The sequence below is a fragment of the Typopeltis vanoorti genome, chromosome 6 (genome assembly GCF_054136105.1).
Source record: "Typopeltis vanoorti isolate ZY-2024b chromosome 6, IOZ_Tvanoo_1.0, whole genome shotgun sequence".
Lineage (NCBI taxonomy): Eukaryota > Metazoa > Arthropoda > Arachnida > Uropygi > Thelyphonidae > Typopeltis > Typopeltis vanoorti.
The window spans coordinates 80,435,318-80,449,553 of record NC_143554.1 but is presented as its reverse complement, the minus strand read 5'-3'; the positions used below and the strand labels follow the sequence as shown (position 1 = coordinate 80,449,553).

Here is a 14,236-nt window from a genome sequence, read left to right as displayed (position 1 = left end):
AATAATAATAAAATGGAGTAAAAATTTACATTAAGGAATTAAACTTTCACCTACAGTTAACTTAAACACTCTCCTCTTTGCAGACGACCAAATAATAATTACAAATCCTGAAGATAACTTACAGAAAGCTATTTTAAATCTAAATGAATATCCAAAGATTATGGTATGATAATATCAACGGAAAAATCAAAAACTATGGCCTTTAAAGGAAGGACAAGAATCCAGCAAGAACTAAAATAGTATTAGATAACAAGATCTTAGAATAGGTGAATTCATTTAACTACCTAGGATGTATGATCACTTATGAAAATGAAAAAGATATAAACATAAAAATTGCAAAATATTTAAAAATAACAGGAGTAATTAACTCTATATTTAAACCAAACCTAGTTCAAAAACAAACCAGGCTAAAAGTATACAATACATTAGCCCTACCGGTCCTAATGTATGGAAGCGAAATCTGGACAATAAAACAAAAAGACAAACAAAGATTAACAACAGCAGAAATGAAGTTTATGAGAAAAACTGCAAAGTATACCCTATTTGATCACAAAAGAAACGAAGATATTATGAAAGAATTAAACCAAGAACCAGTAATAGAAAAAATTAAAAAATATAAACATAAATGGATGGAATACGTTCAAAAAATGAAAACAGAAAGATTACCAAAACAATCCTTAAAGTACAAGCCATTAGGAAAAAGAAAACCAGGACGTCCTCTTAAACGATTCAACGATGACTTCTAAGGCCGGAACAGGCCATGCTAGGCCTAAATCCTTGATACGTATGATGATGATGACAAATAATATATTTTAATGCATTTAGAGACATTTTTAACCGTAATTACATTGAGAGAGAGAGAGAGAGAGAGATGAAATAAATTGACTTCTATATGGAGAAATAACTTTAAAGAATAAAAATACATATACATATATATATATTAAATTGAAAGATCTTACCTTGTGCTAATGCTAAAGCTGGTGCATACACAGCTATTGCCAGGAATAATATCTAAATAATAAAGAACAATTGAATTATTCAGGGCTCAAAAATTTCTGAACCAATATTTTTGTCCAATCCACAGAGCAATCTGAACTGGACGTATTTTACTATATTGAAATTCAGCATTTTGGATGGTTATTAAAAAGTATCGAGCCACTTAAATTTTGGTTCTAAGCAGATCATTTTGACAAAATGATTCAAAAGGATAGAAATTTATACTTCTCTTCAGGTGTTTGCATCAAACCGGAAATCTGAGTTTTTCGTCATAAACTGAAACAAAATCGACCGTAAAACTCATACTATCTCAGACAATAAATATATAGTGTTAGGATTAGGGACTACTAGATGGCGCCACTTCTCAGCCTCATCTCATCACCAGATGCGGGATATTGTAGTTATAGTTTTGAACCAGCTATCTCTAATTGGCCTCTAATAGAAATTAAACTGCTCTCTCAGTCTCCAAAAAAGTAAGATAGGGCTAAAATGGCCTCGCTTACTCCCGGTAAGGGGGCGTTAACTTTTTTCTTTTCCCCCTACCATTGTCGCGTTCTGTAGTTGTGCTTCATAGTAGTAACTATTCACTGTTTGACAATAGTATTTATTAGTTAATTCTACTTACAGAATTTCACTCGTGTTTTAGTACTGACTTCTTCAAGATTACTTAATAAATATTAATTTAAATCAGAGACACGCACAAGATTACTTAAGGAGAGCACTTGAGTTTAAATATGAATCTTTCAGCTCATACACACCTATTTTCTGCTTCAAAATTCATATCAATGAATGCTACGTGCTTACAATTGACTGTTGACAAACAGCTTTCATAATGTCCCTATCTTCCTTCGTGGAGTATTGAACCATAGTCGCTTTTATTATTGCGATATTAAACATTCTGTTGATGGTTTTTTGAAGATAAACGGTGATATATCACAATAAAAACGTATATTTGTAGAGTCCTTAGATTATTTAGAAAATAAAATAGAAAATTAAAGCATATTTCAACGATTCGATTGTTCTTGACTTTGTTTTAGTTTGAGTTAACAATCAACTAGATTATTAATTTTATGTTTTTTTTTTGGATTTTTTTAAATTTTATTATATTTTAACAATTTACTGTTCTAACATGTATGAAAATAATTAGACGACCATACAAAAAGTACATTTCGAAGTAGCATTGTAGTAATTACGTTATTTATTATCAGATTTTCATGTAATTAAACGAAAGTTTGTGGCTTATTCACTGTAGTTCTTAATTTGGTGTGTTCATTTTTTTTTTTTTTGATAATTAAACTAAAATTGATATAATAAGAAAAACAAATTTTAGTAACGATCCCAAATGTATTTGAATTATATTCAGCTAAAAAGTGTATTTTTTAATATTAGCTCGAGTAAATTTGCTAAATGGTATTCTTAAAAGTTGGCTGATACGAACCAAACCTCAAATAACTGCAAAAATATTGCTCAAACAATATCCAGAAATACATAGAAAAAGTATTAATCACCGCATCTCACGGTCGATTTCTTGTTTTAATGACCTACCTTATTTTCCTTTATTTAATAGTATGAATTTCAAAAAATGGTGTTCTTTCATATTTGAAGCTTTAGATTATCGGCAGTTTTATTCCTATTTAATTAGCGCAAAACATATTAAACTTTTTTTTTTCATTTTTATTAATATAACTGCGATATAGAAATGAGCATTCAAGAAGTTTTGGATGAAGTCAACAGAAGAATATTTGATTGGTTCATGATCTTTCAAAGACGCAGATAAAAATATTCAAACATTTTTATCTTTTTTTTTTTTTTAGTAGGAATTAGCTGTAAAAACACGAATTTCTCGTTTACTTTGTCTAAGCGTTTATCCAGTTCTCTATAAGTGTTTTACTAAAATATCCTTTGATTTTAAAACAATTATAAAATAATAGGAATAAAATAACCACATGCTTTAGTTATTAATATTTAATGCAAAGATTCTTTGTGTAGTGAATATGGAAACTTACCATTTGAATGACGAATGCCATCGATCCCAAAGTACGAACTAAACGACTGAATCTTCTTTCTAGATACTGAAAATACAAAGATAAGGTTAGTCCTTTTCGTTATCTATTTTAGGTCGATTTTTTAAATGATTTAAAAATCAAAAGATTTTTGATATGTGGATTTTCGTACTTCAACTGATCTATAGCACGATTACTAGTGTTTAAACAATAATTATGTTAATAAATGGTTTTGATTTAAACTTTGTTTATTCATTAAAAATACGAAGGTGGTCTAAAACGTTCTCGGCTTCGACCATAGATGGCAACACTATCGGCAATTTTTTTTTTTTTTCTAAGTTGGTACATCTGTCATAAGCATCCATGTGAAATTGCAAATCATTCTATCAAGTAGTTTGTTTTATATAGCTGTATGAAACAAAAGTGTTGTCTGCATCCCTTGAAATGAATACAATTAAGTATCGTGCTGTTATAAAATTCTTTGTAAAAGAAGGTTCAACGCCATAAGAAATTCTTTCGAAGTTCATAAGTTTATGGGCATTCTTCTCCTTCGTTTTCGACAATTAAGAAATAGGCTGCCGAGTTTAAACGTGAAGATGATCCACGTGAAGGACTTTCCAAATGTGTAACAACACTAGAAATCATTGATCAAGTGCACGATATGGTATTGGATGACCGGCGAGTCAAAGTGCGTGAAATTTCTGAGACTATACACATTTCAAAAGAACGTGTGGGATATATTTTGCATGAAGAATTGCAAATGACAAAGATTTGCGCAAGATGGGTGCCACACAGATCTAAAACGCATCGCATGAAAATCTCTGAACAGTGCTTGGAGCGTTTTAACAAGAATAAAACACATTTTGTGCGTTGATGTATTATTATGGATGAAGCTTGGATTCACCATTACACACCAGAATCCAAACAACAGTCAAAACAGTGGACAGAAGCCGGTTGTCCAACGCCAAAGAAGACAAGGTCATGGCATCGGTATTTTGGGATGCTAAAGGCATTATGTTTATTAACATGCACACTTTAACCCCCCCCCCCCTGTAATCCAAAATATGGTTGGTGGCCTGCACTATCTCCTTAGGAACCGTTCTTCGCCGAAGAAGTATCTTTCCTGCTCCAGGAATCAAGGGCGAAGAAGCAGTTCCTAATTCGATGGTAGATTTTGTCTTCCTCAGTGAGGAGATGTTTTAAGTATTTTTCATATGCGATACTTTAGAATTTTGATGAGAAAAATTAGGTATTGTTTATTTTTTCTCACCGATGTGTGTGTGTGGGGGGGGGGAACTGCAATAGTACTACGTCATAGAAAGTGGGCAAAGAGAAATTCCTAAGCACTTCAGACAGCCTTCGCCAAATGTGATGCACTCGTGGACATTAGTAGAAGAGGTTCCGTACAGTTTCAATTGCATGGCACACTTCGAAAAAAGGGGTCACAAGGTCGGGGACGATATTGTGATTCACTAGTTTCACCGGGAGTCGGCCGTAAACGATTCTCCAAGCCAAAACGCGGTGCAGTTTGTCCCTAGCTGTTTTGATATTCGTAAAAAACACCTCTTCCCTTCGTGCTCAGATCAGGCGTCTCAAAACCAAAGAAATCGAAGTTTCTTGTAACATCCAAACAATGACATTGCTATCTCATCGCTATCGTCCTTATAAGGACTGGCTTAAAGGGGCGAAGCAAGAATGCTTTTCATCTTCCCCGTTATCTGTAGAGGACAGCGTAGGGATAAGGTGTTATTGAGCTATTATAGCTCTGATCATGGCAGGAGGGTAACAGCAATAGCCGAGCCTCAGTTAGAACTTCATTGGCTACAGCATTGCCATCCATTACCCTCCAAGGATATTAATCACCGCATCTCACGGCGATTCATTCGCCTACTCCTACCCTTGCTAGCTCATAGTCCTTATAAGGACTGGCTTAAAGGGGCGAAGAAAGAATGCTTTTCATCTTCCCCGTTATCTGTAGAGGACAGTATATGGATAAGGTTTTATTGAGTTATTAAAGCTCTGATCATGGCAGGAGGGTAACAGCAATAGCCGAGCCTCAGTTAGAACTTCATTGGCTACAGCATTGCCATCCATTACCCTCCAAGGGTACTAATCACCGCAACTAACGGTCGATTAACTCCCACCCTCTGCTATCTCATAGTCGTTATAAGGACTGGCTTAAAGGGGCGAAGCAAGAATGCTTTTCATCTTCTCCGTTTTCTGTATAGGACAGTGTAGGGATAAGGTGTTATTGAGCTATTAAAGCTCTGATCATGGCAGGAGGGTAACAGCAATAGACGAGCCTCAGTTAGAACTTCATTGGCTACAGCATTGCCATCCATTACCCTCCAAGGGTACTAATCACCGCAACTAACGGTCGATTAACTGCCACCCTCTGGTATCTCATAGTACTCCTTATAAGGACTGGCTTAAAGGGGCGAAGCAAGAATGCTTTTCATCTTCCCCGTTATCTGTAGAGGACAGTGTAGGGATAAGGTGTTATTGAGCTATTAAAGCTCTGATCATGGCAAGAGGGTAACAGCAATAGACGAGCCTCAGTTAGAACTTCATTGGCTACAGCGTTGACATGCATTACCCTCCAAGGGTATTCATCCTGTTCCCTGATATCTCATAATAAATGATTTTAATTACTGTAGCTATATAATATATATAAACAAAAGGTGTACTTACAATATGTATTAGAAATTACCGGAAATTGAATATTTAATTTTTTTAAAATGACTTTACTTCATTTTTCCATATTCTGTATAGAATAATTGTTTTTAGTAATAAAAATGTTCATTTTATTTATCGATTTTTTAGAATGATATGAACTACTGAAATTAATAGGACTGCTAATAGTTAAGCGAATTAAATCTTTGCTGATTGATGTCATAAGACGTTCTTTTTCCATTCCTGTTCCTAATTCTGTGAATAGTTATTACATATAGAATGCTATACACGCCGTACATTTATTAACTGACTATTGTAATTCCTTTGTCTGTTTCTTTTAATCTTATTCATAGTATTAAAAAAGAATTTTAAAAGACGATTAAAAACACCTACAACGACAGAAAAAATATTTTTGTACATTACATTTTTGTAGCTTACACGCATGCTGAGGAATTGAATCGGATAAAACAGGAGATGATTCCTGCGTATTACAATTAGTACAAAATGAAGTAGAAGGTTACTGTTCTACTTCATTTTCAGTACGTTACTATAAGGGTGAAGCAGAATGCTTTTAATACCTGCTATTTGTTAGGTTACTGTGTGGGGAAAAATTTATGAGCTACGTGCTCAGCCCGAGTTTGGCAAAAAATGAAGTAGTCCTTATAAGGACTGGCTTAAAGGGGCGAAGCAAGAATGCTTTTCATATCACCCGTTGTCTGTAGAGGACAGTGTAAGGATAAGGCGTTATTGAGCTATAAAGCTCTGATCATGGCAAGAGGGTAAGAGAAATATCTGATCTGAGCCTCAGTAAGAATATCTTTGGCTGAAGCACAGCCATCCATTACCCTCCCAGAGTTTGAGTTCTTTTCATATCCCTGATCCAAAAATGAAATAGGTATACTTCAACTTCAAAATGAAGTAGGTCCTTATCCTTATAAGGACTGGCTTAAAGGGGCGAAGCAAGCATGCTTTTCATCTTACCCGTTATCTGTAGAGGACAGTGTAGGGATAAGGTGGCATTGAGCAATTAAAGCTCTGATCATGGCAGGAGGGTAACAAGCAATAGCCGATCCTCAGTTAGAACTTCATTGGCTACAGCATTGCCATCCATTACCCTCCAAGAGTATTGATTGAATAAATCAAGCACCGCGTCTTAGGTCGATTGATTCTTCCTCCTCTATTCAGGTAGACTTTCCTTATATAGTCCTTATAAGGACTTGCTTAAAGGGGCGAAGCAAGAATGCTTTTCATCTTCCCCGTTATCTATAGAGGACAGTGTAGGGATAAGGTGTTATTGTGCTATTAAAGCTCTGATCATGGAAGGAGAGTAACAGCAATAGCCGAGCCTCAGTTAGAACTTCATTAGTTAAAGCATTGCCATCCATTACCCTCCAAGGGTATTGGATTGAATGAATCAATCACCACATCTCCATCACCCATTACTTATAGTCCTTATAAGGACTGGCTTAAAGGGGCGAAGCAAGCATGCTTTTCATCTTACCCGTTATCTGTAGAGGACAGTGTAGGGATAAGGTGGCATTGAGCAATTAAAGCTCTGATCATGGCAGGAGGGTAACAAGCAATAGCCGATCCTCAGTTAGAACTTCATTGGCTACAGCATTGCCATCCATTACCCTCCAAGAGTATTGATTGAATAAATCAAGCACCGCGTCTTAGGTCGATTGATTCTTCCTCCTCTATTCAGGTAGACTTTCCTTATATAGTCCTTATAAGGACTGGCTTAAAGGGGCGAAGCAAGAATGCTTTTCATCTTCCCCGTTATCTATAGAGGACAGTGTAGGGATAAAGTGTTATTGAGCAATTAAAGCTCTGATCATGGCAGGAGGGTAACAGCAATAGCCGAGCCTCAGTTAGAACTTCATTAGCTACAGCATTGCCATCCACTACCCTCCAAGGGTATTGGATTGAATGAATCAATCACCGACTATGTAAGTAAAGGTGAAATCTCAAAAAATCGGACGATCTCTAGGCCACTCCATAGTGGGCGAAAGACCGTCCACATCTCAGCGTTGGTTCCACTCAGTGACGGGCTCCCCGACCACTGAGCAGAACCGCTCATATTCCGAGGAAAATAATTCACCGACAAAGCCCTCAGCGGGCCGTGCCGGAGAACACCCTCCCCGGAGACTCAAAGTGCTCCCTGAAGGCAAAAACCTTAAGAGAGCGAACTCAAAAACTCATCACCCAAGAGGGTAACAGCAAAAGCCGAACCTCAGTTAAACTTCATTGGTACAGCATTGCATTGCCATTCATTACCTCCAAGGGTATAAAATCAATCACCGCATCTCACGGTCGATTGATTCTCCCAATCTTATCCATTACTTATTAATAAGTCCTTATAAGGACTGGCTTAAAGGGGCGAAGCAAGAATGCTTTTCATATTCCCCGTTATCTGTAGAGGACAGTGTAGAGATAAGGTGGCTTTGAGCAATTAAAGCTCTGATCATGGCAGGAGGGTAACAAGCAATAGCCGATCCTCAGTTAGAACTTCACTGGCTACTGCATTGCCATCCATTACCCTCCAAGGGTATTGGATTGAATGAATCCATTCCAACCTCCAGTCTTACCCATTACTTATAGTCCTTATAAGGACTGGCTTAAAGGGGCGAAGCAAGAATGCTTTTCATCTTCCCCGTTATCTGTAGAGGACAGTGTAGGGATAAGGTGTTATTGAGCTATTAAAGCTCTGATCATGGCAGGAGGGTAACAGCAATAGCCGAGCCTCAGTTAGAACTTCATTGGCTACAGCACTGCCATCCATTACCCTCCAAGGGAATTGGATTGAATGAATCAATCACCGCATCTCACGGTCGATTGATTCTATTTTCTCGATTTCTATTGCCTTTAATAAGTATTACGTAGGTGAACTAACAAGACAGAACTTGCGCTCAAGGTAGAAACAAACAAAATGGCAATGATCCTGTGAGTTGTGCATCAGCTTACCTGGAAAGTCATCGTTCATGTTCAAAGTGGCACTTGATAGAGGAGCTTACTAGTCTAAGTTGAAGTATAGCAATTGTGTATGTACAATCTGCATAACTCTAATCTGTGTAAGTCACCCATTACTTCCTTATATCCTTATAAGGACTAGCTTAATGGGGCGAAGCAAGAATGCTTTTCATATTCCCCGTTATCTGTAAAGGACAGTGTAGGGATAAGATGTTATTGAGCTATTAAAGCTCTGATCATGGCAGGACGGTAACAGCAATAGCCGAGCCTCAGTTAGAACTTCATTGGCTACAGCATTGCCATCCATTACTCTCCAAGAGTATTGGATTGAATGAATCAATCACCGCATCTCACGGTCGATTGATTCTTCCACCCATTACTTGACAATTGACAATTGACATTTATGTCTTTAGGGATGAAGCAAGATGCTTTTCATATTCCCCGCTATCTGTCGTGGTTACAGTGAGGGTAAAATTTACGAGCAGTTTGCTCGCCCTGAATGGGCATGGAGATTATGTATCGCTATAGGAGGCTAATATAGTTTTTGGTCTTCTATATTTAAATATGTCCGTTGGCTCGTATGCTGCAGCTTGTTGAACCAAATCGTTGGGATGTGTGGACGTCTTTAGAAAAAATTTGGCAGCTAAGGATTGTAGATAAGAGAGAATATAGGGAATATTTGTGTCTCTGTGGAGTTGGCTGTTTCTAACATACCACGGGGCGTTCAAAATCATTCTCAAGCACTTGTTCTGCACTCGCTGTATCTTAATAATGTTAGTATTAGAGGTGTGGCTCCAGGCTGGAGAGGCATAGGTGATTATAGGACGAATCGACATCTGGTATAGCTGCAATTTGATTCTGTTGCTGAGTTTGCTATTTCTATTAATTAGCGGGTAGATCTGAGCTATGGCTTTAGATGCTTTTGCACATGCAGACTTGATATGTTGGTTGAAAGATAGCTTTTTGTCGAGAATCACACCCAGGTAATTTGTTTCTTTCTGCCAGGGAATTTTAGTATTGAATAGTAACACATCTCCAGCAGGAGACATTGGCCTTTTTGAGAAGAGAACCGCTGAGCTTTTCAGGGGATTGACTTCCAATCTCCACTTGGAGAACCAACCCTCCAGCTTTAGAAGATTTTCTTGAAGCTTTCTAGTAACGAAGTGGGGTCTGAGAGATCTGGTTAGTATTGCCGTATCGTCCGCATACAGTGCTAAAATGGAAGTCATCGGATTGTGTGGGATGTCTGACATGTATACAGAAAACAGCAATGGAGCTAGTAGAGATCCCTGCGGCACTCCAGCAAAGATATGGCGCTGGGACGATGTAGAACCGTTAATTTTAACTTGCATTGATCTATTCTGAAGATATGAACGGATTAGATGAACCATTTTTAGTGAGATACCGGCTGAGATAAGTTTGTTCAGGAGTCCAAAATGCCAGATTTTGTCAAATGCTTTAGATAGGTCTAGGAATACCGCACCTGTGCACTGGCGCCAGTTGTAGCTGGTGGTGATATATTCCACAATTCTGTGGATTTGCTGGGTAGTACTATGGTGTTGTCGAAATCCAAACTGTTCTTTAGGGAGGATGTCTAGGTCATTTACTGAGGTTTGGAGTCGTGAGAGGATGACCTTCTCTGCGACCTTACCCAGATTGGAGATGAGACTGATTGGACGATAATTCTGCGGTAAGTGTGGGTCTTTGCCTGGCTTATGTATAGGAATCACATCAGCCATTTTCCAGGTGGAAGGAAAATAGTGAAGTCTTAAGATTGCATTTATTATATTGGTCAGATGCACTATAGCTTTTCGAGGCAGCAGCTTGATCACCCTGTTTGAGATGCTGTCTGGTCCAGGAGCTTTATTGTTCTTAAGTTTTTTAATAATATCATATAATTCAACAGGTGATGCGGGTGCAATATGATCGGCACTGGTGTCCGGGAGGTTTAGTGCATGCCTAACCTGTCTGTGGATTTTGTACAGATGATTGAAATCAATGTTGTTATAAGAAGGTTTGCACTGATCCTCAAGATTTTTAAGTATGGCTTCTGCCTTATCTGCATCTGTGTGGACTAGGCCCTGGTTTGAGATTATAGGGGGGAGGGATCTGGTTTTATTTTTGATATTTCTCAGTAGGCCCCAGATAGAGTGATCAATAGGTGAGATAGAGGCTAACTTTTTATCCCAGACTTCGTTTCTATGTGTTTTAAGTGCATCTCTTACTGCTCCATTCAATCTGTTAAGCACTGTCTTATCCTGAGGTGCGCGAGTGGTATGAAATCTCTTCCTAGCTCTGCTCTTCTCTCTGATCAGGTCCATAATGTCCTCAGGCAAACGATCAGGCTTGGGAACAGGTTTCTGGTAGGATGCAACCATTATAGCGGACTTAATCTGTTGGGTGAAGCTAGTCACTGCAGATTCCACATCTTCTGGTGTGCATATGGGAAGGACGGGTCGTATTTGATCACGAAGTGCTTTAGAACCCATTACTTCAAACACGTTCAGTAAATAAATACTGTTTTAATTAAGAAATATTGTGGTGTGTTAAAGCTATCTTACTCTAAAATTTTATTTTATTTAAATTTTTTATTTGTTATTTCAGTGTTACTATTAATTTATTTATTTACTTATTTATATTTATTTATTTACTTTATTATTATTATTTTTATTTATTTATTTACTTCTTTATTTTTATTACTATTATTTTACTAGACAAATCTTTACAACTCGCGAAAACTAACACTAGAGGCGCTGCAGTAATAGCAATGTAAACTTCATTATGTATTTGCTAAGTCTATTATTGAGACGTTTTGTTTTTGGAAATATATTTGAATTTCGGAAACTGTTTTAAAAATTAAATGAAAAATTACAGAAACGATATTATTCTTAACATTCTCTTATTTCAACATTTGTCTGATACTGTTATCTGATATTCGGGAATCGACTATTGCAAATAAAGTGAAGAGAAATTCAATAAAATACACAGACAGTGTTTCCGTAGAGTGATTCATCAAAATATGTTACTCGGTGTACGCATCTGTGCAGGGAAGGGAGAAAACAGCCTCTCATCCCACTATCATACAGTTATGGTATATACTATATAATTATTCTCCAAGGTGAAAATAAATCCGAAATTCCCCATCCCGTCACACTTCGGTTGCTGATTTTGAACTCCATTACACTTTGGTACATTACAACAGCAGGTGTTATACGCATACTAAGTAATAGATCGGATAAAACAGGAAATGATGTCTACGTATTACAGTTGCTACAGAGTGAAGTAAAATATATTTTTATATTAATCCCCCACTAGTGTATTTTTTATATGAACCAACACAACAGAGTTTATACAAGTACCGTGTGTGAGGAGTAGATTAATCTTTAGGTTGTATTTGATCGTGTAAATGTCAGCAGATAAGATCAGTTAGACTATCGATGTATGAACCAAGGTACTGAAATTCTTCGTCTTCAAGAGTGCGATCATTTAAGTTAATGTTTCTTTTTCTTCTATTTTTTTAGGACTTTAATTTTATTTCTGTTTCCCATAGTGCGTCATTTTTACACATTAATTTATGGACAAAGACGTTTTTCGTCTCTATTAATTAAATTATTTATTCATTAGTCCCGATTAAACGCTATTTACTTGTATTTTAGAGTTTCGTGAAAAAAAAGAAAACCCCAAAACGAAACACATAAATTTTCGAGAGTTTTTTTAGGCGACTCGGCATTTAGCTTTCGTGACCCGGTGCCGGGTTCGGACTCACCATTTGGGAAACGCTGATGTAACGCATATGAAATTACAATTATCGACATGCTGCGGTGAATAATAAAGCCATATACATATGCGTAATAAAATAAATATATAGGAAATATAAGATGTAATAAACTAAATATAACCGAATAATGTAACTAAATATCACGATAAAAGAAAACATTACAACTGCTTCATGACAAAAGTAAAAAATATAAACCATATTTTTCATAACGTTTTGTAATGCATCTTCTGTAGTATTCTTATAGCACTGCTTCCAGTACTGACAATTATCTTACGTACAGCTAATCTAAAAGGTGATACTGGTTCTTTGGATTTACAGCCAGATCAACTACGTAATTGCATTTTTTCCCCAGTGTACCAGTTTTGAAGGATGAAAATCCTGAATTTCCAAAAGGAAAATCACATTCACATCTGTATGAGATCGACTAACTCATCTTTAAGATGAAAATCCTTTATAGAGGTTCTTTATGTCTCAGACGTTATTCGAATCCAGCTCTTTACAACCAAAGGACACTGAGCCTAAAGAGGCTCATTGAATTAGGAAAAACCCAAGTCGTTTCAACAATATATATTTAGATGAAAAATTATTTTGTTATCTCCAGCAATTTAAGTTTAATTTTTATATTTAGATGTTAATCTTAAGAAAGCGTTCTGTTCTTTCGACAAAGAAAGAACTTCATATTAGAAGAATAGGTTGGCCTACCTACCTCATATGCGCTAGTAAGTTCAAGATGATAAAACACCGGTAAATACACCGAAGCAGTTACAGGAATCAAAAGCAAGAATGCTAAAATGACCATCCAATAGAGTGTTCCGTACAGGTAGATTTCTGCTGGAGTGCCCAACAGTGTAATTGCCGACATAAAGCTAGACAGTACCGATAAAGCAACTGGGATTACTTGCATGGACCTTCCTCCCATTAAAAATTCAGATGCGGTGTGCTGGTGGTTCTTCTTGCATGCGTAATAGATCCCAATAATTGCTGATACCACAAGGGTCACTGCAAAAACAACATAATCGGCTATTCCAAAACGTTGAATTAAATCCTCGTGCGAAGCTATATCCTCGGAAGAAGACATGATTGTCTGTAAAAGTCACTACAACACTAAAATGTTTGTTTTACAATTAAGTGGATCTTCCTCTGTCAAAAACATTAACGTTGTCATCATGTACATGTTTCCATAGACGAGTTAAATACTTCCGTGATAGAAATATTCATGATGGATAATTTTAATAACAGTGATGTGTCGAATCTCTACTTTTTCCTGTTTACGTTTTCCTAGTCTTGAAAAACGTGGTTGTATAATGAGAACATGTAGTAGATGTTCTCATGATAATATCTAGTAGATGCAAATGGAAATGATCATGCAGAAATGTGAGTTATGAATTCACAAAAGATGTGTTTGAAACGTAATGTAGGACATGGCATCTGTGGAAATATTAAATTAATCTTTAAGTAAATTAATTTCCAATATTCTTGTGATTCCTGCATGCCTTCTTGGGTTATTTGTTTGCTTGTAACAAACTCATTAATTTTCATTGATAATTATGAGGTTTCCTTATGGTGTTTTGATTTCTATTATTATATTGATAGCTGAAATTAAAGTCTATTTAATTCCAGATATTTTGTATTCACAAACAATGCACAACGATTTTCCTTACGAATTCGCTATAAACAACAACTCATTTTCTCACTGTTTATTGAATTCACACTTACTATCATCTTCTGTTTTTCTTTTGCACTGTGATGGGTATCTGAATGTCAAAACAAGACTTAATTTTCGAGAAAGTACAAAACTGCAATGTTTACAAAGGAC

At 36.5% G+C, this 14,236-nt stretch overlaps 1 protein-coding gene across 1 annotated transcript in view; it reads right to left on the bottom strand.

Annotated features, from left to right (window-relative positions):
• The window catches only part of LOC150105624 (sodium-coupled monocarboxylate transporter 1-like), an 85,999-nt gene extending 72,501 nt beyond the window's left edge, over positions 1-13,498 (bottom strand). Inside the window, exons 1-3 of the mRNA XM_090394005.1 lie at positions 13,127-13,498; positions 3,003-3,068; positions 960-1,011 (exon numbers count right to left, since the gene is read on the bottom strand). Coding sequence (XP_090250131.1) covers positions 960-1,011; positions 3,003-3,068; positions 13,127-13,498 — 490 coding nt within the window. The remainder of the gene's footprint in view (positions 1-959; positions 1,012-3,002; positions 3,069-13,126) is intronic.
• Between the last annotated feature and the right edge of the window lie 738 nt (positions 13,499-14,236).